The sequence below is a fragment of the Candidozyma duobushaemuli genome (assembly GCF_002926085.2).
Source record: "Candidozyma duobushaemuli strain B09383 chromosome Unknown A_B09383, whole genome shotgun sequence".
Classification (NCBI taxonomy): domain Eukaryota; kingdom Fungi; phylum Ascomycota; class Pichiomycetes; order Serinales; family Metschnikowiaceae; genus Candidozyma; species Candidozyma duobushaemuli.
In genome coordinates this window covers 2,956,363-2,983,842 of record NW_020289901.1, presented here as the reverse complement: position 1 = coordinate 2,983,842, position 27,480 = coordinate 2,956,363, and the positions used below count along the sequence as shown (strand labels likewise).

Genomic DNA, 27,480 nt, shown 5'->3' with positions numbered 1-27,480 from the left:
GATTAGCTCGGAACTGATTAGCTCTTAACGATTAGGAATGCTGAATTGCATCAAATGAGGGAAGTTGATGCTTTGATATCTCTGTGTAGTTTTGAAAATCGTCATTCCATTTTGAAAAGTGCTTTAAACTGCTTGTGACGATTCACTAGTTTTCATCAAAGCCCCGACTAAAGCTTCGTTTGCAGACACGAAGTGCACCTGCAATGTGGCTTAAACCAGATTGTTGCAAACGGTTTCCTTGATGATAGGGTTTTTCAAATTTATCTGGATGAATACTCAAAGTCACCGTTTGAGACAATAGCTTGATATCTCTGAATTCCTCCTATTAATCCAATATATCACTTTAAGACTTCTTGGGTATCAATACCTAAACCTTATTTACTGGTCTGTCTAACTCTATCATCAAAGTTCCCTAATGCTCCTCCCTCTCTACAAATCCGTCGTATCTGAATGCAATTCTAAACAAGTTTTCCGTCTCACGGGCATGGCCACCCGCATGCTATGACTCTATGATGCTCGAGGGTGATGCTAAATCTGGTCGCCGTCCTTGAACTGTCTGCCCTTGACCTGGTCCAAGTGCTCACCGTGGTAGCTGGTCAAACCCAGAACCTCCACCAAGGCGCCTTCAGGAACGACACCGCCGTTCTCACGCACCCACCTGGTACCCAACTCGAGGAAATGCTTCTTACATGTGTTGGCGTTGTCATTGGCAGCAGAGGTGTTGTTCTTCAAAGGACTGAACTCCTCGGCTCTCTCCACCTCCAAGCAGCCAAACTTGTCCAAGGCCACAGAGGGGAACACGTCGAAGATGAACTGCTCCAACTTGATGCCGTTGGGCTGCTCGGGCTTGACAAATTCGCCAGACTCCAAGTCGATAGAAGCAATCTTCTTCTTGGCAATGTGGAAAGGCAAGTGCTCCTGCGACGACGTCCAGGTGTCCAACATCTTTTCAAGCAAGCTGACGGAATAGTAGTGGTTGACAATGTTGGCAGCACGCAAGTACAACTTGGCGGGGTCCGAAGGATCGGGCTTTTCGGTCAATTCCTTGGAAATCTCAGAGTACTCAATCACGCAGGGTCTCTGGGTCTGCTCGTCCAAAACAATAAGACCCACCAGCTCAGCGGCGTCTCTCTTTCTCACGGCCTTGGTGGCCAAGTCAAAGTCACGCTCGATAGCAAAACCCAAGAAAAGCGGGTCGGCCACCTTGACAAGACAGTTGTCCACGCAGTACATGTGGATATGCTTGATGTTCTTTTTGCGGAAGTCGTCCAAGAGGTTGGCCTTGGCAATGGCCTTGTAGAGACCACCATTTCCATCAGGGGACTCGCAGATTGACGATTTCGAGCCCATCAAGATCTTGGAGCCGTCCAACGAGAAACATGGCAAGGTGCCCTGGTTGAAAAACGTGATCTGGTCAGCGGCCAAGCCAAAATGGTCCTTTTTCTCGAAATGCTGCTCCGTGGCCTCTCTTGTGGCGCCCGAGGTCATGATGTACCACTGCACCTTGGGGTTAGATTCGGGAAACTTCTCCTTGGCCAACTGCTGCACCTTCAAGATCTTCTCCGCCTGGATCTGAAACAAGGTTTTGCCCAGGGGCAAGCCAATGTCGTAGCAGCCCTTAGGATCAGAACAACCCAAACGTGTGCCCTGCCCTCCAGCCAATAGAAGAACAGCCACCTCGTTTTTGGCAATCGTCTCCAAGCCAATGTCGAACCAGCGGTCCAAATGCTCACGTGTCTGTTCGATCGTGGACGAGGTCAGTTCGTGGGGGAGCTGGGCAAACAGCTTTTCGCCGGCAGCTTTCGAAAACTGGATAGCTTCTTGGACGGTTTGCACGAGCTTTTCTGGGTTATCGATGGCTTTGAGCTGGTCCAACAAAACCTGTTGTTCGTTTTCAGGCAACGCCTCGTAGGCAGCCACAATGTGGTTCTGGCCGGCGTTTTTGAACTGGTCCATGGTGTTTTTGGAAAAAAAGAAGTAGTTGTTGGCAAGATCACCGTGATAATTATAGCTGTCGCGGATTGTAATTTATCGAATCGGGAAGGCGCCAAAACATGCGGTGTGCATACAGTGCGGCCAGAGACACCCGTGATTCAAGCGATCGGAGGTCTGTGGTGGGCAAGGAAGGGGATTTTCGTAATCAGGACATGTGGTTTTGGCGGTGTATTCTGGGGATTTTCCGGGATTCAGGGGATTTTTTGGTTTCAGGCGTGGTATTCCAAAAACAGCGCGGCCGCACCGCAATGAGGCCGAGACAAGAAAAGAACCAAGGAAGCAAGAAAGGGGAGGCAGGCGCAATGGAAGGGGGAGGTCGAGGCAAATTTTAGAAGCATTTCAAAAAATTGATATTATTTTTAAACATTCACGAAATCCGCCGTCTTGCAAATCAGAAGATGCTACGTTCTGGCGATCCGATCTGGCCAGGCCGCAATAATCGAGGCAGGAACCATCGAGGCACCTGGGCCCTGTGAAAGGGGCGGAACAATAAAAGGTAAACGGGGTGGAGGGAGAGAAGGAGAAGATTTTGAAGAATATTCAATTTCAGAATACGAATTTCAAAGATATCAAAACCACATCGCCGCCAAAATCACACATTCTTCACTTTTCAGCCCGGTGAGCGAAATTTAGCCGAAGGCGCAGGGCCCGTAAATAGAAGGCAACAAACACGGCCGATCCAAAACTGGCTCGGCGGTGGCGGGAGTATGCAGAATTTTCTTTTTTTTTTTTTTGGATTTTTCGTTCTGCAATTTGAATCCTACAATCTGATTGGCTGAACATGCTTTTTCATTTCTCTTTTTCTGCTTTTACCGTCTCCGAGGCCTTCTTTGCGGAGGCTTCGATGCGTGAGAACCGTGGCCCTGGCGCAGGCGCCCATGCGGCCTCGTCTAGCACAATAGACCGGACGACATGGAAAAAGTTAATTGGGAGGGGCGCTGAAAAGTGGTTTTTTTTTATTATTTTTTTTTTTTTTTTCTTTTGGATTGGTCTGGATTGACAGGGGGTTTTATTAGGGAAGCTGAAATTTCCTATTTGGGATGACGTGTAGTGACATGTGGTTACAGGTGGTGACAGTTGGTTGCAAATTGTGGATGCTTTGAGGGATGTTTCAAGTGGTGTTTCGAGTGGTGTTTCAACGAGGTGGAAGATGTTGAATGTTTGATCAGAAGTGATCAAGAGGGGTTCTGTTCTCTTTGTACTAAATTGGTGTGTACTCTACATCCTAGGGGGCATTGCTTTGAGCTAGTCTATAGCAGCCGTAGAAGAAGCCTGGTTCACGATATCACAAGAAGCGAATTCCTCTTCTTCACGTATTATTTATCAGCTCAATTGACGGATTTAGACCAACTGACGGATTTAGACCAATTGACGAATCAAGATCAATTGACGAATCAATTGACGGGCCGACCGTCCTCTAGAGTCCCTGACTCAGTCTCTGATCCGAACAAAAACTAATTAAACAAACAACATGGCTTCTCTGTATAGCTTAATTAGCCAGCCATTTTGATGGAACCGTCACAGTCCCAATGGCAGTAACTCAAGTTGCAAAATCAGAAAGCAATGCGTGCAATTCTTATGGAATACCCAGAAACATGGGACTCCAAATCACCCTCCTTCTCAGAACATCGATTCCACGGGATGCTCCACAAAAAGAGGATTGACCCCCACAACCCTGGCCCCATTACGCATACCTTGGTATCCTCCACCTACGAACCCCTCTTCCATGGTCTTGATGTCTGGTTTTGGAGGATTACGGAGCTCTGCACAGTTCTTGGGGGCCTCCTTGTAATTCTCCGAAAATTCATCAAACGGCAACATACTGAGCCTGAACATCTCGATACCTTGCTCCATCAAGCACTCGCCGTAGGATCTCAAAATGGTCCTTTTGTTGGCCCTTTTTTCGTAAAACACTGCCCACATGGTTTCCGTATTGAAGTTCATCAAAATGGTGTTATCGGGCTCGAAAATCGTAGCATTGACCTTCAATTTTTCGTTACACACGGGCACGGCTTTAGTAGGATCGTCATTGACGTAGTCTTCTTCCACGCCAGTTTCAGGGTTTCTTCTGCAGTAAGCAGCAGTCAAGGTGGCTGCAAAAAGAGCATCCACAAATTTTCTCCAGAGCATTGCAAAAGATGAAGAGTTCAGAATTGCTTTAGTTGGCTGGTAGTAAATACGTCGTTTATCAAACAAAGGGTCCCTCGCTAATGCACAGGCGGGATCTTGGCGTCCTGCTTGGCGTAAATGAATGCGTTGATGAGCTCAAAGGCTTTTAAAGAAAGAAATAGAAATTGAAGATTGTTTACGATGAAGTTGTTGAGGCATTCGCAGGGAGTGGTATCTCTTATGCAGTTGGTGAGTTTGTGGAAGTTATGGAGAGGAGGGAAAAAGACGTTTTTGGGGGTCTAGGTTGAAGGGTGGGGCCAATTGTGTAGTTTCGATCCAAAAGCATTGTTTTTTTGGTCGTCAATGGTGTGAATATCTTTGGGTGATACTCGTATATCTTATGGTCTGGGGTGTCGAGAGTTGATGAAAGATTGTATTGGATGAGCTCAGAAAAGGGATTGCCTTCTGATTTGTAGAAATCTTCCAATTGGCTATTATAACCAATCATTCTAAAATTTGGGATATTCTCTAGGACAACTTTTAGTATGAGTAGTGGTGGGTCACATACAACCACACTTACAGCAGTGAGAATAGAGATAGCTTATCCGTTAAAAGGACCCCATTGGATGCCATTGAGTCGATTTAATTAGTTATTCTATTCTTTTCTTTGTGTTCTTTTTCCTTTTTTTTTTTTTTACTTTCTTCGTTTCATTCTTCTCTTTTTGCTTCACTTCCCTATAACTTGGACCAGGTCTCGGCAACTGGTATCATCACCACAACATGAAACCACTCCAAACAACCCACGAGACCAATTTCCGCCCCACATTTCACCTAAACAAAGCGTGTCGAATTTTTCAAAACACCACCGTGACGAAACCCCCAAAACAACCCCAATACAAAAATCCGCTTTTCACCAAACCACAATAAATACAAGGTAGAGCGGCAGAAGCCTACAGCGTCCAGGGCCGGTTTTCACGATTTTTCCGGGAAACCACAATGCTTAGTTTGGACCGCCACGACATTTATAAACCCGCCTCATCTCGTCTCCAGAGCGTGTTTGTTTACTCGCTTAAGCGCCCTGCTTGAAAACACCATAAACGGCTTTTACTTGATTCCACTTCCGACCATGTCGCTTGTTTACAAGTAATTAATAGCGTCAATCGAGTGAGCATGTGGGCTACGGTAGAATGGTGGATCTGTACATTGAAACGAATTAGGGCCCGATTAGATCATAAGGGCAATGATGGAGCCAACAACCGAGGACAAAATCATGCCTGGGGTCACGTAGGCGGCGGCAGCGCCCTTGCTGGAAGAGCCAGAAGAACCAGAACCGGAGGAGCCGGAACCGGAAGAGCCAGAGCTGCCAGAGCTCTTGGAGGAGCCGGAGGAAGAAGAAGCGGCAGAAGATGACGAAGGAGAAGAACAGTTGAAGTTGTGGCCCTTGATCTTCTTGTTGTCGTGCAACTTGATGAAAGGCTTGCACTCAAAGTCCTCGTTGTCGGAAGAGACGGAGAAGTCACCGTCAACCTCCTTCAAGTTGTCCAAGGTGAAGTTGCCAAAGTCGCCCTTGATGTTGATGGCACCCTTGACGGTCTCCAAGGACTCGAGCTCGAGCTCGTCCAACTTGGAGTTGTTGAAGATACGGAGCTCACCGTCAATCTCGGTCAAGTTGTTCATGGAGAAGGCGGTCAACTCCTCGTTGGCGAAGATCTGGAGAGAAGAACCAACCTCCTTAAGGTTGTCGAAAGAAACCTCGTCGAAGCCGTTGTAGGCAAGCTGGAAGGAGCCGTTGACGTACTCCAAGTTGGAGATGGACAAGTCACCAACGTCCTGGATGGTCAAGTTGGCGGCCCAGATCAAGTTCTCAAGCTTGACAGTGGCATTGTCAGAGTTGAAGGACAAGGTCAAGCCCTTGGAGACGGTCTTAAGGCCCGACAAGTCGATGGAGGAAACGTTCTTGTTGTTGTTGATGTTCAAAAGACCAATGTTGTCAAACTCCAAAAGCTTGTCGACAGAGGAGATGGCCGTGTCGGACAAGGTCAAGGAGGTCACCTCAGCGAGACCCGAGTTCAAGTTGAGACTGGAGAAAGATGGCAAGGAGATGAAGGACAACTCCTTGGCCTTCTGCAACTTGTTGAACTGGATAGCGTGCAACTGGGTCAAAGCATCGAAAGACAAGGAACCGGTGATGTTGCCCAAGCCGGAAAAGTCAATCTCGGTGATGGAGGAAGAATTGAAAATGTTAATGTCACCCTTGACGGTCTCAACCTGGCCCAACTGGAGGTTTCCGATGGCGTCACCGGTGATTTCAATGGTACCGTCCAAAGTAGGGCACGAGGCGAGTTCCAGAACGGCGGAAGCAGCCAGGATGGTGGTGGAGTAGGAGCACTTCTGGGAGGAGTCTGCGGCGGCGGCGAAGCCAGCCAAGGCCAAAACGAGAGACTGAAGCAACATGGTGAAGACGAAGAAAAAGAAGAGGAAGGAGAAAAAAAAAAAGTTTCAGGTGGATTTGGCGCAGCTAAATGGCTGCGAAACTGACAGCGACATTCTGCACCGGCGCGTGAGGTTTTGACAGGGTCACGTGACCGTGTCCTACATAGCGGTGTCTTTTCCGAGGGCCGCACCGGGGGTGTGCCGGGGGCGCGCTGTCAACACAAACACCGGAATGGTATAGCACAGCCCACCTCGGCTGTGGGATGGAGGGATATTCGGTCAAGGCCCTGTGGTTCGACGACATTTAGCTTTTCATCATTTGATTTTCTTCTTTATTTTTATATATATATTTTATTGAAAGTGAGTGGAAGCGCCACCAACGCCAAGAGTTTGGAGCTACACGAGGCGCTAGAGCGTGGCACGGTGCCTGAGATCACAATAGTCGATTAGCTTTCAGTTGATGAAGTGCGAAAACGGGCTGCGGCGAAAGAGAGCAAGTGAAAAATGGCTTTGTGAAAAGCCGGTGCGTATGGTTATGAGGCGGGCTGGATAGGTGTTTTTGCATGCTGGCTGGCCCGGCGAGCCTACGCTGTTTTTGGCAAGAAAATAAAGAAAAAAACCTACGCCTTTTTAAATGCTGTGAAGGTTTGTGTTTTGAAGGTAAATTGTTCGGGTTTGGGTGCCGAAGCCGGTCCGAAGGACAGGATCCAGCGCGGCAGCAGGGCCTAATTACGTTGTCGCGGGCCGAGGCAGGCAGGGCTGAATGGCGCGAGCAGGCGGTGATTTCGGGTCCCCAGGGGAGCTGATTTGAAGAAAGAGGCGGCAAAGTGAAGGCCCAGAGGTTCCAGTGAATTCGTCATTAGTAGCCGCTGAAAAAGTAGAGAAATGAAAAAAAAAAAAAAATAACAAAAGACTAGCAAAAGTTAGAGTTTGTTCGGATCACCAAACCCACCAGCCTGTGTCGCCCGGGAATTTTTCACTACCGCCCCGCCTGCCGCCTGGGCCCGCCCAAACAACCCTCAACCATCTCAACCCTACGGCTGCAAATGAACCACACAAACCAGCCACAACCCGTTGGCTTTTCAACCTCTATTTTTATTTTCCTTTCATCAGTTTTCCCTCTTTGTCTGTTTTTCTGCTTGGCCCCCGCAGCCTCTGTTTATTTGGCTTGCCTGCTTCGTCAGGGTACTGCCGCCCGGCGCTGGGGCTTGTTCCACGACATCGCTCCACGAGGTGTCAAATCTCAGGCACCGCGGGTGCAACGGCCCCACATTCTCGCCGTTGGCCCCTCCTTTGCATTGTGCTCTTCAACAATTCACCTAAATCCATTTCCTTAAATCATGTCTTCAATCGCTTAAAATAGTCTTCGATCGCTTTAAATCAAAATTCTATGGCTTCTTTGGGGGCTTCGTGCGACATGCCCTCGGATGGGCTGTGCTGTGGTTCAGCCTTGCTGGATTCCCCAGACGGCTCTCTTGACAATCCGTAAAAGCCTGCTGGCATTGGTAAGACCTCGTGGGTCGATTTTGGAAATTGCGGTGGTGCAGTGATTTCTTGGCGGCTTTAATATTTTTTAGTATTAGGTTGGCTTTGGCTCGTTGGCTTTTCTGGAGCTTGGGGTGGGGGACTTTTCGCAGCCAGTCTGAGCATGGAAGTAGCGTATTTGGAGGAAGGAAAGTGGACTGGTTGCTCTTTTGGTACTTTTTTCGTCTTTGAATTTTGAGGGGACGGGGCCTTTCGTTAAGGGAATTTTTTTTCGGTACGCTGACGTAGATGGGTTCCTCGTGGTGACATATTGATCAGTGCACTGGCACTTCTGACAACGAAATATCACCGCCTTTTCCAGCATTTACTGCTTTTCTCTCCTCTTCTCTTCTGGTCCTCTTTTTAGTGAGAGAACTCGTGATGGAATCAGCCCATTTGGTGAAGTTTAGGTGGGAACCCTGATTTCGCAGCCACCACACATGTGGGGAATTAAAAACTTTCTTCTTCAAATTCAATAGGAGACCATCATGGGGAGATAACTTCTTTATTGATCAAGTCGAATTTCCTTCTTCTTCATGATGTCTCGACGAGAGGACCCCCAATGGATGCTCGTGCTGCAATGTCCAAGCAGCAGGTTTCAAGATGAGATTTTCTTGTTGGCCTACTTGCTGCTGGGACTTTCTCATGAAATCAAAATCCAACCCACTAAGCATGACTGTAGATGCCATCTTTTGAGCCAATTGCCCCAGCTAAACCAACAAGCAATATTGAATTCTCCAAATCACGCCGTATGACGTTCAGTTATTCCATTGTAACCTCACCGAATCCTCTGGAACCTTAACACCCTCCACTAATTCCCAAAGATGTCACGAATTTGCCACTTTGCCACCACACCTAAACCAAATGCTTTCATCTTCTTCTAATTCCTTCTTATCTCCTCTTCTGGACCCTTTCACAGCCCTGCATTGCTGCTGATAAGGTCTGGGCACAAATATCGCAATGCACAATGGTACGCAAAAGTGCCTCATCACATTCGGCAAAAACCACTCAGGCAGAAACAGCTCAGAAATGACCCCGGGCGAAAAAAGCTCAGTGGCAAAACTCTCGAAGTATAAGTAGAGGCTGATTTCTTCTATCGATCTCCACCAAACAATTATCAACAAACAAAAAACATCATGGCCGCTCCAACTCAATCTTGTACTTGCAACACTTGCACCTGTGCCAACTGCACCTGCAACGCTGAATCTTCTTGCAAGTGTTAAACAAGCATCTTTTGTTTTTACGATTATCCCTTGTCTTGAGTATTTTTAGTCAATGAATATCTGTCTTTCGCAGAATGTAGTCTGGGCTCTCGGCCAATTACTTTTACTGTAGCATTCTTATATCTATTGTGGTGGTAGGTCTGGATTTGCCGTTTGACGGTGCTTTTAGATCGATGGCATCTAGTCGACCAAGTATGCGTCAGGTTTTCAGCCTTTCCACCAAGCACATCAGATATCATCTGCTTACATACTCTGTTAATGGATATGCTGATTGTTTTTTTTTTTTTTTTTTTTTTCTTCTTCGTAAAAACCGTGAAATAATTGCCCACAACTGCAATGCAATGCATTAGCTTCCCAAAGCAGACCTTCGATCTGACACTCACAGACCAATTTTCGATGATCGAAGCAATCAGAAAAGGAAATAACATTGAGATCCGCCGTTGAGATTTTCACTTTTGATTCCAAACCCCCAATAGCCACAAGTCAAAAATTTTTCTTAACCTCGAGATCCCATAAAACCTACAGCTCGACCTTTCCATCTCAAATCAACCGCACCTCATTTGAACCAGAAGAACTCCCTTTTAAATACCAATTCCACATTTCCACTTCCATTCTCCCCTTCACCAATTACCCCGGGATGGATGGCGCCAATCCTGAAAATCTCCAATCTCCATTTTGCACCTCCAGCATCGGCAACATACCAGCATCAAACCGCCCTCTCAAAAAATACGTCTTTCGATTCTTCACAAACGCATGCACTTTGAAAAAACGCAAAATCCTTTTTTTTTTTTTTCAACGTCAAAAATAAGCTCCGTTTTCGCCGAACCTTGTCAGCCGTGTTTTCTCTATTTTTCCCTTTTCGTCGCCTTGGCCTCCATTGTAAGTCGCGTATCCGATACATCCAGGCCCAGGGTCCCACCCAGCGGGGTCCCAAAAAAAAAGGCATCGATCATCCGAAAAATTTCTTATCTATTAGTAATTTTTTATCAGCCACTTTTCATAAATTGAAGAATACCATTAAATCAAAATCATTGAAACAACCCCCACCACTACCCTAATCGGACGCATTCCCGACCTTCGCCAGCATACTGGCAGATGTTTGTAGATGTCACGTGACTGTTTACATTTCGCCCAATTCGTCTCATCAACAACAATACCATCTACAAAGCAATAATGTCCCATCTGCCTGAAGCCCAGCTGCTTTTGCACGACATGGACGACCCCTTCACTCACGAAAACCGTATGTATATCTTCCATTCACACCCCCATTGTCCCATTTTCTAACTCCAGGCTCGGTGGATCTCTTGCTTCAGCAAATGGACCCCCAGGCACTAGCAGACGATTTTGATACTTCCTTCTCTGCTTCGACGTCGCCCACCAAACCACTTAATTTCCCTCAAATGGCGCCTCCTTCCAAACCACACACCCAGGATCCAGAGGCTCTCGATTTGGCTCGAAGAGAGTTCAACTCCAGCTCAGATACATATGTTAGTGAAAACAGCGAACGCCAAAACGACGAAAACGACGACAATGGAAACGACGCCAACGAAAACGAAAACGCCGACTCCTTCGACCGGAACTTCGCCACCGACGCCAACTTCACCAAAACAATCAGCTCCTACTTCGTCCCCAAAGATATCCCCCAAATGGACTCTCTCACAACATTGAACCACCCATCCTCCCCAACAACGCTACACCACCCGGACGAGAGATCCGCCTCCCTGCCCGCCTGATCATGAAGAACCCCACCACCCCGGGCTCCTCTCCTCGCAAATCGGTCGCTTTCCCAGATGCGGACTTGGAGGTTCACCACCACTACCCTGCTGGAAACGACCTGACCTCCAGGATCGAGGACGAATTGCCTCCCCAGATGGCGCACACATGGTCCGAGGTTCCCAAGGGATCGCCTGAAAAGCTGGTCACGGCTCTGCCTCCAGTTCCACCTCCCCACAAGTCCGACACCATCACCTCTCTTTTGGGCCGTGCAAACGAGGAGGATAACGCTCCAGACGATGTGGACGCGGCCGCCTTGTCCCAGTACCGTGTCAACCACAAGAACTTCAGCAAGATGTCTCTCCACGAGAAGTTGGACCTTTACTTGGGCCTGAAACAACACGACGATCTCGACAACCACTTGGACCACTTGGACAAGCTACAGTACGCCACAGCTAATGAGACTGAGCTGAACATCCACAGCCTCTCCCATCACATGGAATTGAACCATCCGGAGGTTGAGAATCCATTGAATATGCTTGCTGACTCGAAGGATGTGCAATTGCGTTCCGCTGGTTCGTCGCAATCGCTGCTTCCCTCGCTTGCCGCCTCAAACCGCTACTTGGAGGCCGAAAATGTAGCTCATCAAAGCCCGGGCCTTCTGCTTAATGACGGGATCAAAGGCTTCCCTGATCATATGGCTGATGTTTTGTTTCCTTCGACTGTGAAGCATCAAGATTCCGACGAATCGGGTGTGCTTACGTTCGGCGCAAAACCACACGAGGGATATGAAGACGAGCATTCGGAAATCTCTGAGGAATTCCAGGACTCTTTCGATCACTCGTATAACTCCACCAAACAATCGATCATGGATCTTCTCAATTCTGCATCAAACCACGAACTCAATGAGGCTGTGAAGGCTTCTCAGTCGGAAGCTTCCCGGGAAGTTCAGCCCGAAAATCACAACATTCAGGCTTCTTCACTGGAGCTTCCAGCTTTAGGACCCCTGCCACAATTGGAGGAGTCCTCTGATGCTGTAAAGCAGGAAGAGAACCTGATGGTGAGAGCCGAGTCTGAGCCCTCCATCAAGGAAGAGGAAGAGTCTTTTGTCAAGCAGGAGCAGCACTCCTTTGTTCAACAAGGTCACTTCGAGGAGGAAGACGAAGAAGAGCAAGAGGAGGAGGACGATGCATATCTGATGACTGGCAGCCCCGTTGTCAAGCATGAGGAACAATCCTTTGTTGAGGAAACGCCACAGGTCAAGGAAGAGCCACAAACCTCCTACATTGCGCCAGTGTCTCCTGCCGAAACAAGAACAATCTCGCCTGAAAGCCTTTATGAGGAAGCAAATCCAGTCAAGACCGAACACTATGATGAAGCAGAGCCTGAGTCAGAATTCAGCGAAGCTGAAAGCGAGACCGCTGCTACCGGTAATGTGCAAAGTCAGGAAGTCTCGAACCATGAAGCAGTTGAGCCCTCTGCTGAAATATCTAGGGAAACTCCTGCGGGAAGTACCTCTGAGGCCCATCCATTGGGTAAACCAGAAGCTGTTACGCATTCTGGTACTTCTGCTGATGCCCCATCGACCGGCCAGATTGCTGAACATCTGGATGAACACTCCGAACAACGCATGCCAACTTTCGATGGAACATCATCTCTGCTCGAGACGAAAGATCTTAGCAAGCTTGCGCTAGACCATAATGATCATACCGCTGACCATGTCGGCATTGCATCCAGAGGCGTTAAAGCTGCTCCTAACCAGGTTAAGCTTGTGAAGTCACCAATGAACCTGTTGATGCCTACTCCAACTGTATCTCCACTTGATATCAAATTCAACCAGGAGGACACTCATATCAAGGATTCGGGCATTGAGGGCGATGACGAGGATACCGAAGAAATGAAGGAGAAGTTGGCAACCACGCATCACACTAACAGGTATTCAAAGATTATGCAAAACCAATCCGTGGCTCTGTCGGTTGACAACTTTGAGGATTCGTCCGACATGCCTTTAGGTAGGTCACTCGCTCCCGTCAAAGTTAATGAAGTTGTTGATGCGACCAAGGGTGTTAAAAGGGGCATGTTGGCGAGAGCGATGGTGACTCAAGTGTGCTTGCTAACTCGTCTAATGTTAATCCTCCAAACGATATCAAGTTACCCGAAGTTGACACCAATGATGCCTCTTTTGCTGACTTGACAGAGAGATATAGAGTTTCGTCTGGTGGTTCCGCAAAATCAATGTCTTTCGAGGAATCCCTTTCTGCTGAGCATGACAAAGAGAGGGCGGCTCTTGACTTTATCTCTATCTGGCACACTCAGCGAAAGCAGCGCCAGAACAAGAAACCTCAGCCTTCCTCGCTGTTCTACAATGTGCCTTCTGTTCTGAACTACAACACGGCAGACTTGTCCCAGTATGACAAATACCGCATCCCATCCAGATTACAACCCAAGAAATTTAGGGAGGTCAATCTTGTATCCAAAAGAGTTGTCAGTCCTGACCATGTTGACCTCAATGTATCTGGGTTCTTGCCTGAGCTTTCTCAGCTTTCTGGTTTGGAAGGACAATTTGAAGGTTTGATGAAGGGTGATGATACTACGATGAATTCCACGAGAATCTTGAGCAATGGTTCAAGAATGTCTACGCAAGATGGTGCTCACAATTCTAGCATCAGTCGCTCGGCATCTGCTTACGGCACGTTGAGACCTGTGAGAGTCTACAGCCGTGAGATTGTTACTACTCCTCAGCCTCCTGTCGGGCCAAAGAAGTCAAGATTCCATGTTCCATCCTTCGAGATCAAGCGCTCCAACTCTGTACTTTCTCCAAAGAATCAGTACAATGACATTTTTGAAGACACTCAGCCAACTATCAAAGCCAGCGGCATGAAGACCTTACCAAGTATGGACAGAGATGACGTTAAAAGGATTATGCAAATGAAGCACTCTATGAATCAAGAAGAGTACAGCAAGCTTAAGTTCGGCGGCGCAAACCAAAGAATCGTTCAGGACCAAGCAGCCAACTATGATCACGTTCAACAGAAGGCTTCGCTTCATTCCTCGATGTTATCTTCGATCATTGATAACCGCGTGAAGCTTCAGCATGTTTCTAACGAGCTTTCTGCCAAGCCAGTCGCTCTAGATGTGGACCACGAAACATTCGCCAAAGCCGCTGCTGTTCCGGAGCTTAGTGCAAAGGTGGAAGATGTCAGTGAGCAATCATTCCTTCCAGATCCGGAACCAGAATATGTGGGCTTCCCAGAATCAGGTGAAACCAATAATGAGAAGGAAGCACAACCAAATCTTGTCCCATTGGGTGAGACAGATCAAAGCAAACTCAATGTTATTCCAGGTGCATTTAACATACTGAGCCCAAGTACGCCAAAGAGAGATGAGAAGAACAAGTCACCTGTGAAGGTCATTATCTCTCCTCACAAGGACAACGGAGAGCAGCCAAGGTCTCCAATTAAGGTCAACAGCTCCCCAATCAAGGTGGTCAGAAGCGGAAACTCAGTCACTGGAATCAAACTTGAGCAGAAGCACAGAAACCAGGATTCGTACGATGGCACCCAGATCATCAACAACAAGCTTAGAGATGGAAAGGGCCACAAATTTGCACTCAGCACGGTCTCTGTCCCTTCTACAAAGGGCGATCTTGAGTCTGAGCAAAAGTCTCTTGGTCCTGAGGTTCTTGAGGACAACACCGTCAAAGCGGGATCTGCTGATCAAACAAGAGTTGCTTCTGCTGTGTCAGAACCACCTAAGGAACGTGGTAAACTCTTCTTGCGTGTCATGGGTATGAAGAACATCTCCCTTCCTGATCTTCAGGAGAAGAATGCCCTGTTCAATATCACATTGGACAATGGTGTTCACTGCATCAAGACTCCAAACTATAAGATGTCTAAGTCTGCTGTCTACGTCGGTAAGGAGTTTGAATTGACCGTCGGCGAATCGTTGGAGTTCATCTTGACAATGAAAGCAACTTACAACAAGCCAAGAGAGACGATGAAGGAGATCAAGGAAAGAAGAGTCGTGAGGTCAAACAATAAAATTGGTCGTATGTTCGGCTCGAAGGAGATCGTCACTACTACCAAGTTTGTGCCTCAGGAGGTCAAGGATCCTTGGTCCAATGTCATTGCCAACGATGGCTCTTTCGCCAGGTGCTACGTTGATTTGGATCAGTACGTCGATCAAATCACAGGTACAGCTACCAATTTCAACCTCAACTGTTTCAACGAGTGGGCAACCAAGAGTGGTAATGGTGCTAGATATGAGCCTTACGGAATTGCACAGCTTGAGGTGAAGATGCTTTTTGTTCCTAGAACTGAGCCTTACGAGATCTTGCCCACCAGTATCAAGACCGCCTACGAAAGCGTTGACGACTTGAGAGCTGAGAAGTCCATGCGCCTTGAAGGTTACTTGCACCAGGAGGGTGGTGACTGTGAGTCGTGGAAGAAGAGATTCTTCAAGCTCTCGGGAACCAACATGATTGCACACTCTGAGTTCTCACACAAGACACGGGCCAAGATCAACTTGGCCAAGGTTGTGGAGGTCATCTATGTCGACAAGGAAAACATGAACCGCTCATCGTCAAACTACAGAAACTTCAGTGACATTTTGCTTGTGGAAAACGCATTCAAGATCCGCTTTGCAAACGGGGAGATCATTGACTTTGGCGCTCCCAACAAGGACGAAAAAGTCAAGTGGATCACGGCCATCCAGGAGATTGTCTACAGGAACAAGTTCAGAAGACAACCTTGGGTGAAAATTATGCAAAAACACAATGTGGGCAAACCTCGTCCCCGGTCCATCATGTCTTTTGCAAGCTAGGCCATAGGCCTATTTTTCGCAGCCACTATATGGTAGCGATTCGCAGCCATCGGTGATGGTGCACGGATGTATAGTATAACATAGTTCATAATGAGAAATCAACAAACGACAATCACACGTAATGGCCAATTCTGAAGACGAAGACGCCTATCTATATGGCTCTGAGGACGAGCAACCGTCTGCCAAGAGACAAAAAACAACAGAGCCAGAGAAAGAGGTACCAAAGCCAGAAGAACCAAAGCCGCAAGAACTGGAGGAAGATGAAGATGAAGATGAATCTTCAGACGACGATATCGAGTTTGTGATTGGTGACCTGGCGCCCAAAATCAGCACAACCACGACTTCATCTTCCACAGCCGCCCTCAACGACACCGTGGGCAGCACAGCAGAAACCAAAGAGGGAGATTCAGCAAAAGGCATTGAAGTCAGCAAAGACGAAGGTGCTTCCCTGGTGGACATAAACAGCGTGGCAGAGCTAGACGGGAAGCCGCTAACGCAGGTGGATCTAAACGAGCTCAAGGACAAGCCTTGGCGTATCCCCGGTGCCGATATCCTGGACTACTTCAACTACGGATTCGACGAGTTCACATGGACGGCCTACTGCCACAAGCAAGACAAGCTACGGGGTGAATTCAACCCTCAGAAGGTTATGGCGAACATGATGGGCGGTTCCAAGGGTGGAATGCCGATGTTCCCATTCCCAATGCCCAATATGCCCATGCCTCCTAATATGCCCAACATGCCAATGCCTCCGAACATGGGCAACATGCCGCCTAATATGCCCAGCGGGCAGAAACAGCAGGGTCCCAAGCAGGGCCAGAAGCGGGGTCGTGGGTTCAGGAACTCGCCCCAGCCGCCCAAGCGTTAAGAGGGGGGGATTATGCTGCATTGAGAATGCTTGTGGTTGTTGAAGGACACATAGGCGACCCATTGAGGTGTCTGTGATAGGAATAATGGAGACGCCCTGGTAATAGGCGCCTTTGATGTTTCAAGCTTGGAAGCATCGGACACCTACCGCACCAAGCAAGGCATTGACTTCCGCTGCCCCCTTGAGAATTCGAAGGATTTTTTAGGTGATTCTGTGCTCTCGAAATCGACTTAGTTCGGGGCCTTTAATCGTTAAGCGCAGATAAAGGGTCGAAGTGATGGCTGATGATGTTCTCCAGATCGCACGTATAGATCGTGAAATATCGATTGGCTGCCCCAGCATTACATAGCCAAAATGAAACTCAGCTAATTAGAGAACACGACTTGCCTGTAGAATGACTTTAGTTGCACTATGTTAGGGAAACCTGATTTATTCATTCGCACCAGTGCAAGAATTGGCAGACCAAGAACAATCCACCTAAAAGGAAGGAACCTGTCATGCTGGAGCTAAATTATATTCATTAGGGCATGATAAATATGAAACAGTTTCTTTTTTTCTCGAATTTGCTTTGTGTAGATTTAAAATATCACAGATCAATTTGTATGATTCTCACCAATGTCACAATAAATCGTAAAAATCAAAAAGTCATGCCAAATTTCGACCCAAACCTTCGAAAGCTTACATCAAAAGGAATTCAAAAGAAGTAAATTTGAAATGAAATACATAAACAAAGGAATAAGGTTGATTATCACATTCCATAAAATAGGAGATATACCGATGACCATTTTACAACACTAAACCTTGGAGCACATTTGACGACCTACTGGGTTGAATCATGTTCTTCAACCGACCCATCATCCCAAAATGCCAACAAATTACAATAGAAATACCACTATCGCTGCTCTGTACCGTAGTGTATTAACTATAGGCGTAGTCCTGGCACGCCAATCTCAATGCTATTTACTCCTCGTCCGACTCCTCATCGGCCTCCTTCAACCACTGAATGAAAGGCTTAGCGGCCTTTCTCACCTTCTTAGACACATCCTTAGAAACATACTTCTTGGACACCTTCGAACCCCAGTTGAGAATCTCATCTTCACCAACCAACTCCAGGTCGTACAACTTGACAAGGATCTTTGGAACGAGAGGAATCAACTCAGGCTTCTCCAAACCCAAGAATCTCTCAAGACCACCCAAGAAAGCCTTCTCAAAGTCGTTCTGACCGTTGATCAACTTGGCCAACAAACCCTTGTGCTCATCGAGCTGCTCAAGGATCTCTTCGTCGAACAAAACCTGAGCCAACACGAGCATGACGTCTGGCTTCTCCAAGAGCTCCAACTCCACAATCTTCTTATAAAGATCAATGTCGGATGGCAACTCGTCCTTGTCGTCACCAGCATCCTTCAAGGCCCACTCACCGAATTCCGTGAGCTTGGTCTGGCTGTCATTTAGCGAAAGGCCCTCCAACTCTCTGGCTCTGGCCTCGATGGCCTCCTTAGACATGTCGACGGCCCAGTCGTCGTCAGCAACCTCGACGGTTTCGCTGGCGAGAGCAGCAGCCTCAGCATTGATCTTCTTGGTCAAAGCGTCGTCGTCGTCGTCACCGTTGGCTTGCTTAGCGGCGTCGCCGTCGGCGCTCTGTGCAATATCAGAAATGGACTTACCACCTCCCACAACGTTGGCGGTGGCGGTAGCGGCCTTCTTTCCTGTGGAGGATGGGGGTGGGTTCTTCAAGATGTAAGAGGACAACTTGTGTCTCAAGTCGATGTCGGTGATACGACCGCAGGCTTTACAGTCTCTCTGCAAGAAGCCTTTGCTCTTGATGGTGATCTGGGTCTCGGGGTTTTTACAAGCGCCACAGAGCACAAAACGGTTGATGAAGCCATCCAAGGAGTCTTGTAGCTCAGCCTGAGAGTGGGCACCGTTAACAAGAAATCTATCATCTTCCTCGTTGATTTTCGTCTGTGCACCCAACTCGGAACCGAAGTATTTCACAACGTAAGCTGGAGGACGGCCCAAGGCTCTGGCAACCTCACTAAGGTTGGGAATGGCAGTCTTGATACCGTTACCTCTACCTTCGACCTTGGACTGGATCGGAGGCATCTTGTAACGGTAAAACGGGTCGGTGTTCTCACGACAGATATTTATGAACGACATGGCGGATGGTGGAGGATGAACTGGAGAATTTTTTTGAAGGTCTCTCTGATGTGAGCATGGAGACACCCGTACACCATCCCACGTGACGAAGATGAAACGGCCCCGTTTCGAGCCGATCCAGCCATTGGAGACTAGCTCAGAGGAGCTGGTCTGGGGAATGCATCTGATTTCAGGAGAACAATGCACCTGTTGGCGTGGGAGATGTAGCCCTTGATGTGTTTCTGAGCGATAAGGTTCGCTAGTATGCACTCCACCTGCTCCACAGATGCCTCTTCCTTGGACGGATCCGAGCCATTCTGGGCGAAATCAAGGGCTTTTTGGAAGTAGGCAAGTGGAACGATATGCGGGGTTTTGTCGTCGATGGTTTTGTAGAAATTGGCCGTTTTGCGCACGAGCAGAAGGTAGCACAACTGCTTGAGTCGGAGCACCAACAAGTAAATGTGTCTGTTGAGCAAGACGGTGTGGAATTTTTGGAGCTGCTCGTCAAATGCAGCGAGATTACCCTCACGAACGGACTTGAGGAGCTGTTCCTTGTAAATGTACTTGAGGCTGGGGTATTTTTCATAAACATCGTCTGAGAGTCTTTTCCGGGAAGACAAGTACTTCAAAGGCGCCACAAGCATCAAGATTTTCTCCAGATGCGGCTGGACCTTCTGAGGTCTGTTGTAGCACAGCAAAAAGTCCCATGCTGTGAGGAGCTTCACCTCCGCCAAAGCATACTCAGCATCGTCTAGCGATAAGAGCGCACTATAATACAAGTAGGTGACGACGTGCTTTCTGTACTGGACGGGGCAATTGATGATTGTAGGAATGGCAGAATTCGTTCCCATAAGTGCCTTTTCCATCAGCTTGGCAAGCTCAATGTGGTCGAGCTTGAAGTAGATTTTGATGAGGGTCGCTAGGAAGAAGTGGATGCACAGTTTCTTCGATGTAGCAGGGTCCACCGACTTGTCGGTCAAGCAGATTTTGAACAGTCTGTTGACGATGGTGGCGACTTTTTCCAAGCTTTCGTCGTTTTCCTCCTTGGTCTTGCTCTTGGACCTGACCTGGTACACCAGAAGAAGCTCATTACTGCTGCTGATCAAAGCAGGACATATCCAGTTCCAGGATACCTCCGCCACACGATTGAAATCGCCCATGAAAGTAAGAAAATTCTCAAAAGCCGTGTCAATCTCCCTCTGAACATGAATTGACCGCATAAGTCTGATGTACAGCCTGACGAGCTGTCTCAACTTGTCTGGAAGAACATACAAGTCGATCTCGCTGGGTTCGGGAAAGCGGGCTATATCCGCCAGGTTCTCCTTTGGATTGATGGTGAACTGCTGCTGGAGCTGCCACAGGTTGTAGTAGGCCACCGCCTGGTGGGTTGTGGCGATGAAGCCCAGAAGAGAGTGGTTCATTGATATGCGAAAAAGCATCCACGTGAGACGAAGAGATGGGTAGGGTGGGGGAGACAAGAAGAGGTAGAGGCAGCTTGGGGGAGAATTGGGGAAGATTGGGGGATTTGGGGGATTTGGGGGATTATGTGGGGGATTTATGTGGGGGAGGATTGTGGAGTGTGGTTGGTGATGGTGGAGGTGGATGTGGTGATGTCTGAGGTGATGAGAAGTAGTGGGGAGCGGGAAGTGGAGGAGGCAAGTGGGACGAATAACTTGTTGAATCGAGAAAGATGAGTTTGAAGGAAGATAGGCTTTTCAATATTTTTGTATTTGTGGAATTGATGTGTGGGTGTTGATTTCACCAGGGTGGTGGTGAGTGTGATCAAGAGATGAAATACTGATACGATAAGGAGTTCACAAACATTGAGGGATTAGGAGAACTGGGTCTCTACGCTTTAATATAAAAGAGTGACAAGTCCTATTGAGCTGGAATGACTGTTTTGTTGGTCAGTGTGGCTAGTGTAGGACCGGCTTCGGCGATCGAAGTGGCACCATCGCTATAGCGAGATGGCATTTTTCGATGTGCCAAATTCAATTTTAGCAACAACGGTCTTGAATCAGATGCTAGGAATTATCTCTTTGGAGTTGCCTGGTGGACGAAGCATCTAGTTCTCGCTAGATGAGACATCATCACCTTAGAAGGTCTGAAAAAAGCCATATCACTAAAACCTCAGAGTTCCACATCCAACAAATTAGAAGCAATTGAGCTCCTTGAAGCTTCTGGATTTCACCCCACCTTCCCAAATATAGAATTCTGAGGTTTTGAAACATCGCTAATACTGGTGTGGTGAGTGCTTCGCACCTGTTCCAGATTTTGCAGCCATATAAAGCGGACACCAACGGCCGTGTAGGCCCCTCTAGACTCTTAAATTCCCTTTTTAGTGAGTCAAGGAACCATACAAAGTGAAGCGCAGATTCAAAAAAGCACTCAAGCGGACTCCTCTGGGCTTGAAGGAGCCCATGCCGTTTCCCACACCCACCAGTCCTGAATTTCAACAAGATTGCAAGGAGGGAATTGATAGTGTTGTTGGAAAGGAGAAGGGTGGTCAAAAAGAGGAGGATTTGTTGGAGAGTGGCTCTATTGCGTGCACCATTGAAGGTTCATACGGGGATGCCTCGCAAGAAGTCCAGAGTCAATTGCCACGGAGAGGCTTCCCAGAAGCTCCAGAAAACAACCACAATTTCTCTGAAGCTCAATTCCTTGGCGATTTTTTCAACCTCGCTGAAACAATCATCTTCAAGGAGGACCCTGACGACGAGGTCTTATCAGACGACCATTTCGAAGGCACAGTGAACCCTGATTTATCCTCAGACATTGAACCACCACAAGCACCTGAAGACTACGAAAATGAGCAGATTCTGCTTCTTGAGGCTTTGCTGGAATCAGCTCAACCTCTGCCTCAAACCCAGCACCATTTCGAGCCAGTTCATCCTGCCTGGATTGATGTTCTGGAATGGGAGGCCTTGGAAATGAGTATCGGCTTTGCAAATCATCCGGACGTTTTTGATTTGTCAGATGTTGAAACAGACAGCTCTCTGGAGATCTTTCTTGACGAGGAAGAATACAGTGCCCGTATGGCTGAGATTCTTTCACAAAGTGAACAATCCGACGGCAGTAATTCCGACATTCCCCAGGCAATCTACCTTCTTCAGCAGTTTGGAAAAGTTTTGGTTTTTTTTGACAGGATCTTTCAACGCATCGTTAAGCTGTGGATTGTGAAGCTTCTTGTGACTGTCTTTCAAAAGCTCCGTGTTTTGGAAAACCTAGCATGGTTAGGTACCAAGGCTCGAGGCATTTTTCGAATCCTCAAAGCACCTGTTGATCTTTGCGTGCATGCCTTGACATTGACCTTACCTTCTGTGGAAGCTTTCATTGGAAGTTTTCATGAGAAGCCCTTTTTGGGTATCAAAGGGCTTCGTCCTACTCACAGCAAACTTCGCCTCAAATCCCCAGCTAGTGCGTTGCTTGGTGCTGTCAAGAGGAATACCTTGAAAAGTATGACTTCTAGAGCACGTATGCTCCGGGAACGGGCCGATGTCGGTGAAAGATCTCAATTGAGCTATGAGGGCATTGGAATCTGGGGATTTACTTCGAGATGAGGAGGCGTGGGGGATAATTGAGTTAGCGTCAAAATAAGTGGAATTTTTGAAATCAGAGAAAAGAAAAAGGAATTTAGTGAATACATGATTTGAACTCACACACCAGGTTAGTCAAGTATAGATAAGGCCAGTGCAAGGATCCATGGGGTATTGTCTTCATGTAGCCAAACGACTTGACCAGCTACCTTATTATGAACTTGAATGCTCAGTTTCGAAATTTTGAGCTAAAATAATTTATATGAACTCGAATACACCTGCCAACCTCGACTCTATGGGGTCGGACTTCACCCTGCATACGGCCGGGATACGTCAAAACGCAGAACAATGGATAACGTTTTTCAGCACAGGAACGGGCCACCTTATGTGCAGTACACTTGATTTGGAGCCACGGTGGAATTTCCACCAGGGGCCCCAGAGCGCCGTTTACAACAAAGCCTTCACTTAACGCCGCCTACGTCCGTGTGGTCGTTGCCGAGTTAAGCACTGACATGTGCATGATCACGTGACTAGCCGGATGGAAAGTGCCACTTCCGTGGTATGCGGGGCTTTTTGCAAATGACCATAGCAATTAAAAAACAATGGAGGGATTTTCCAGCAGATCGAGGTGGCCTCATTTCAATTTTGAAAAAATCATGAAAATTCCTTGGATCAATTCTGAGATGGCATTATTCTCGGGATAGCTACCCTTCTAGGTTACACTGCTCGACAGCAAGTAACGCAGCCAAAATGCGTCGGCGAGAATCCGTCGGATTAGGGCGGTTGCACGACAATGTCGTTGCTACCTCAGCAACCCTCGAGTCAACGTCAGGGGAAGCCAAAATATGGCAAATAAAATGATAGCACTGGATAGAGCAGAGGGAAGGCTTCCCAATAGTGCCATTTTCGTACTTAAATTCGGTCGGGGTGTCGAGAAACCGTGCCCTCACTGAACAGGCGACGACATTTTTGCAATCGTTTCCAGCATTGGCGTTGCCGTGAAAAACGGCATTGTCACAATTGCCCAGTAAAAATATAGGGTTTTCAGATCGAGAAGGCAAAGTTGCGTGAGGTGGAAAGGGTAAAAGTTGATTTTGTGTTTTGACAAGTTGTGGTTTGTGTTGGAAAGGAACGCAACGCAGGAGCATCAACGGCATGCATCAGAGATATGGTCAGGGCAGAGAGCAATTGATGAAAAATGGGCATTTTAAGAAATGGCATTTTGAAAGTTGACCTTAAGAGCTATGGTTTGTATTTTTCGAGTTCTCTAGTAATTCGCTTTTCATCGCCACGGCTGACACTTGCGGTGCTTTTGGTCCAGCGTTCCAGAACCAGAGAACCCAAGCACACTTTACAGTCGATTTTCAAAATTTCCAACAAACCAATGAAAAACAGGCATTTGTCAGTTTTTCAAAAAACTCGCCAAACCCTCCCTCCCACTCCTCCACACTACCACCGTGCATCTTGTAGCGCCAATTCCAACGGTTCCGTCGGCTTTAGCTCACCGCCGTTTGACACCTCCACCATGAAAACCACGCCCGTTTTCCTCTCAATTTGTCTTTGACAGGCCAAATTCACGAAATCCCCAGCCTCTATAAATTTAATCAAATCGCCACTTTTTTGTATCCTCCCCCCTGCCACCTCCATGTTCCGTTTTTGAACGCTATATGTGTGGGCGCAGCGTTCTCGCGCACATTTCTTCAGTCACCTCCTATTCTGGACCAACTGTCCAAGTGCCGCTTTCTCTTATTCCACGAACCCAGGCTGTTCAATTTTCCACCTGATTCCGCCTAATTAGTCCTCCGGCAACACACCCCGACCCTTTCCCGTCCGTTCCCATGGTGATCTCGCCGCCTACCATCTCGCTTCTGGCCCCCAAGGTGTTCCACAGCGGTCGGGCGCCCATAACAACACCTCCAACGGCTTCTACGGGTCTGGTGTACCCCAGAACGACGTTTCGTCCGCGCAAAACGGTGGCCGAATGCCCAATCCAGCCCTGGTCCACGCTGATCCACTTTCATCGTCGATTCCGATCCCACAGAGAGAGCTGCTCTCGTCCCTGGCTCTGCCCTTGGCCACCGACGCCAACACGGGCTCTCTTCCGGTGCCGCAAGACGCCCCTATAGCGCTCTCCATGCTGCCTTCGGGAATCGACCATTTGGGTTTGAGTCCAAGCAATAGACCTCCTAGCGGCTCCAACGGCATGCCGGGCCGCCGTGTCCGCCTGGGCCTGCTATTTCTGACAATGCTGATCTGGAACGACGACGCCGTGTCGCTCAGCCCGGGCCACCTGGGCCTGAGCTTCTTGGACTACGATACAACCAACCTGGGCCTGGCTCAGTTCATCAGTCCGACCTTGGGAGCACAGCCGTCCTCGCTTGACGCCAGCTTCCTCTCTAATCCCACCAGAAACCGCTCCCACACCACCAGCGGCGCCCACCCGGGCCAGTTATCCGAGCCCCCGGTGCCTCTGCCCTTTGTGTCGAGCGAAAAGCCCGTGCTTTTCGATAATCTCATGCTTAATATCCCCGACGGCGCCGGAATCACCCGAAACCGCTCGCAGACCTACTCAGGCGTGGCCTCCAACCTCCCAGACCTCTCCAACCCCATAATGCTTCTCCAGCAGGGTCAGGCCCGTCCTTCTAATCAGCATCCTAATCCGCCTTCCGCTCTGCATTACCGTCCCCACCACGACACCGTCTCGTCTGCCGTGTACCAGCCGATCTTGGAGAACGACTTTAATTTTGCCCTGGTGGTGGTGACAACCAATTTTGAAAACCCCAGCTTGGGTCCTACTCTGACGCTTCTTTTGGATAATGTACCTCAGTTCATGGACGCTGCGAAGTTGTGGCACCTCATTGCCAGCTTCCCTGGCGCTGTGGGAAATCCTTTGCATGGCAGAGGTGTCATTAGCATCAGAATGAGCACCACAAGCACTTCCAAGTTGGCCTTGGTCGAGTGTGCTACCATCGAGGTTGCCATGAATTTGAAGGCTAATTTTAACCATTTGGAGCTCGTCCCAGGCCACATCTTGTACGTTGCTTTTGCTAAACTCTCCGAAAGACCACTCAGCCAGAGCTTCAAGCTGAACGGCTCTCCTTACAAGGCGGAATCCAGCAACGCCTCGCTCAAGTCCAACTCCGGCAGTTTGAACAAACCTCAAAGTAGAGCCGCTAAGCTCCGTCCTCAGGGTTCCACTGAAGTTGATCTTCCTGCTATTCAGGATGACTTGATCCACTTGGTATCGACCTTGTCGATGTTGGATTCAGTCAACATCAACCGCGTGAAGTTGCTTTTGAAGCACACAATGGCTTTTCCAAAGGAAAAGTACGAGAGCAACTTTGGGCCATTGCCTGATCCCATCCCCATGCGCCAGTTTGACTCGCCCAAATTGAGAGAATTGCGTAAGATCTTTGAAGCTACTGAAAAGGCGAACTCTGACAGTCCAAGCAAGGCTGAATCGCCAGACTCTGAACCTGAAACCATTTCTCAGCCGGAATTAGAGGCTTTGTGTCTTGCTATGTTGGACGAGTTGCCAGAATTGTGCTACGATCATATCGGAAACACCATCGTCCAGAAGTTGTTCACTTTGGTGGAGTCGCCTTTGATCAAGTTGATGATGGTCAAGGAGCTTGCTCCTTACTTGACCCAGTTTAGTATCCATAAGAACGGTACCTGGGCCATTCAGAAGATCATCAACTTGTGCCACAATGACTTCACTCAGATGACCATCATTGCTGAAAGCTTGAAGCCATACACAGTCAAGTTGTTCAATGACCAGTTTGGTAATTACGTTGTTCAATGCTGTCTCAAGTTCGGTTCGCCTTACAACGACTTCATCTTTGAAACCATGATCGACAACTTCTTGGAGATCTCTTTCGGAAGGTTCGGCGCTCGTTGCATCCGTACCATCCTTGAAACTGCTAGTGACACCAAATCTGCAAACAAGGGATACGTCTCGAACGAGCAAATGTTCTTAGTTGCAAGTATGATTGTCGAGTTCGCCAATGAGTTGGTGGTCAACAACAACGGCTCTTTGCTCATTACTTGGTTCTTGGAGACATTCAATGGCTGCAAGGGGTTGAAACACGACTACCGCTACGAGTTGTTGTGTGACAAGTTCTTGCCACACTTGGGGCACTTGTGCACTCATAAGTTGGCAAACTTGACCATTTTCAACATCTTGAACAACCGTAACGATATGGCTGTGAGACAGAAGATCATGAGTGAGATCTTTGGACACTTCAACGAGCACGATCTTGAAGAGATGAGCGCCCGTCCGCCTACTGTTCTTTTGGAGACCATTTTGGCTGAAAACCAGGAACAGAGCACCGGCCCACTTTTCATCTACAAGATCGTCTCGAACCCTATGCTTATGAACATTGGAAACGAGCTCAGCAATGCAAGATACAAACAGTACATCATTGGCCAGGTGAAGAGGGTTCTTTTGGAGATTCAGATCACCAACCTCCAGCCATACAAAAAGCTTGTGGAAGAGGTTGGTCTTGCTACTAACAGATTGAGTCGTTCTGGTCTGACCACCCGCAAGGGCAAGAGAGACCGTAGAGGCAAGACCCACTCGCCTCATCGTGCTACACAGCCAATGATCCAGCCATACATGCAGCCCAACCAGGGCATGCCTATGGTCTATGGAATGCCCAAGATGCCAATGGGTGAGGCCAATCCAGGAATGCCACCCAACGGCTACTATCAGCCCCAGGATGTGCATCCAGGCATGTACAACGGAAGCAACCAGGACATGGGACCGCTTTACCAGCAGAGACAGCAATATGTACAGCAACAGCAGCTTCAGGATGTGAACGTGATGCAGCAGCTTGAACAGCTCTCTTTGAGCTCTGCAGCCATGGGTTACAACTCCAATCCCGACACCCCCAAAATCAGCCATGGCACCCGCTTTGCCTAGCCATTACGAAAAACAATAACGAACATACATAGTAATAGACACCTTAGGTGAGATCAGTGTAGACATGTGGCCCTCATGATGTTGCATTTTAAAAGCCTACTACCCATGAACTCAGAGATTCAACAGTTCTCAGTTCCTATTGAATATCATTTTCTAGGCCATAACGGTATCACAAAACAACGCGTTGACTTAGATGCC

The 27,480-nt window shown here is 48.1% G+C and overlaps 8 protein-coding genes across 8 annotated transcripts; 3 read left to right on the top strand and 5 right to left on the bottom strand. All coding sequences in view use genetic code 12, as the record gives it.

The window, feature by feature from the left end:
- Window positions 1-528: 528 nt before the first annotated feature.
- Window positions 529-1,956, bottom strand: UAP1 (UDP-N-acetylglucosamine diphosphorylase; the record flags this gene model as incomplete). The annotated part of the gene is made up of 1 exon (XM_025479884.1): window positions 529-1,956. One exon carries the CDS (start codon window positions 1,954-1,956, stop codon window positions 529-531), a length of 1,428 nt encoding a protein of 475 aa, XP_025339357.1.
- A 1,659-nt stretch (window positions 1,957-3,615) lies between these two features.
- CXQ87_001343 (uncharacterized protein) lies at window positions 3,616-4,125 on the bottom strand (the record flags this gene model as incomplete). Its single annotated transcript, XM_025479883.1, has 1 exon — window positions 3,616-4,125. One exon carries the CDS (start codon window positions 4,123-4,125, stop codon window positions 3,616-3,618), a length of 510 nt encoding a protein of 169 aa, XP_025339356.1.
- A 1,203-nt stretch (window positions 4,126-5,328) lies between these two features.
- ECM331 (Ecm331p) lies at window positions 5,329-6,558 on the bottom strand (the record flags this gene model as incomplete). Its single annotated transcript, XM_025479882.1, has 1 exon — window positions 5,329-6,558. One exon carries the CDS (start codon window positions 6,556-6,558, stop codon window positions 5,329-5,331), a length of 1,230 nt encoding a protein of 409 aa, XP_025339355.1.
- Window positions 6,559-10,457: 3,899 nt separating this feature from the next.
- Window positions 10,458-15,818, top strand: INT1 (Int1p; the record flags this gene model as incomplete). Its single annotated transcript, XM_025479881.1, has 4 exons — window positions 10,458-10,524; window positions 10,575-10,909; window positions 10,996-13,062; window positions 13,086-15,818. 4 exons carry the CDS (start codon window positions 10,458-10,460, stop codon window positions 15,816-15,818), a joined length of 5,202 nt encoding a protein of 1,733 aa, XP_025339354.1.
- Window positions 15,819-15,939: 121 nt separating this feature from the next.
- Window positions 15,940-16,686, top strand: CXQ87_001340 (cleavage polyadenylation factor subunit; the record flags this gene model as incomplete). Its single annotated transcript, XM_025479880.1, has 1 exon — window positions 15,940-16,686. The coding sequence occupies one exon, from the start codon at window positions 15,940-15,942 to the stop codon at window positions 16,684-16,686; it is 747 nt and encodes a 248-aa protein (XP_025339353.1).
- A 960-nt stretch (window positions 16,687-17,646) lies between these two features.
- On the bottom strand, window positions 17,647-18,843 carry TIF5 (translation initiation factor eIF5; the record flags this gene model as incomplete). The annotated part of the gene is made up of 1 exon (XM_025479879.1): window positions 17,647-18,843. The coding sequence occupies one exon, from the start codon at window positions 18,841-18,843 to the stop codon at window positions 17,647-17,649; it is 1,197 nt and encodes a 398-aa protein (XP_025339352.1).
- Window positions 18,844-18,974: 131 nt separating this feature from the next.
- CXQ87_001338 (uncharacterized protein) lies at window positions 18,975-20,243 on the bottom strand (the record flags this gene model as incomplete). The annotated part of the gene is made up of 1 exon (XM_025479878.1): window positions 18,975-20,243. One exon carries the CDS (start codon window positions 20,241-20,243, stop codon window positions 18,975-18,977), a length of 1,269 nt encoding a protein of 422 aa, XP_025339351.1.
- A 999-nt stretch (window positions 20,244-21,242) lies between these two features.
- CXQ87_001337 (uncharacterized protein) lies at window positions 21,243-27,282 on the top strand (the record flags this gene model as incomplete). Its single annotated transcript, XM_025479877.1, has 2 exons — window positions 21,243-22,296; window positions 24,239-27,282. The coding sequence occupies 2 exons, from the start codon at window positions 21,243-21,245 to the stop codon at window positions 27,280-27,282; spliced, it is 4,098 nt and encodes a 1,365-aa protein (XP_025339350.1).
- Between the last annotated feature and the right edge of the window lie 198 nt (window positions 27,283-27,480).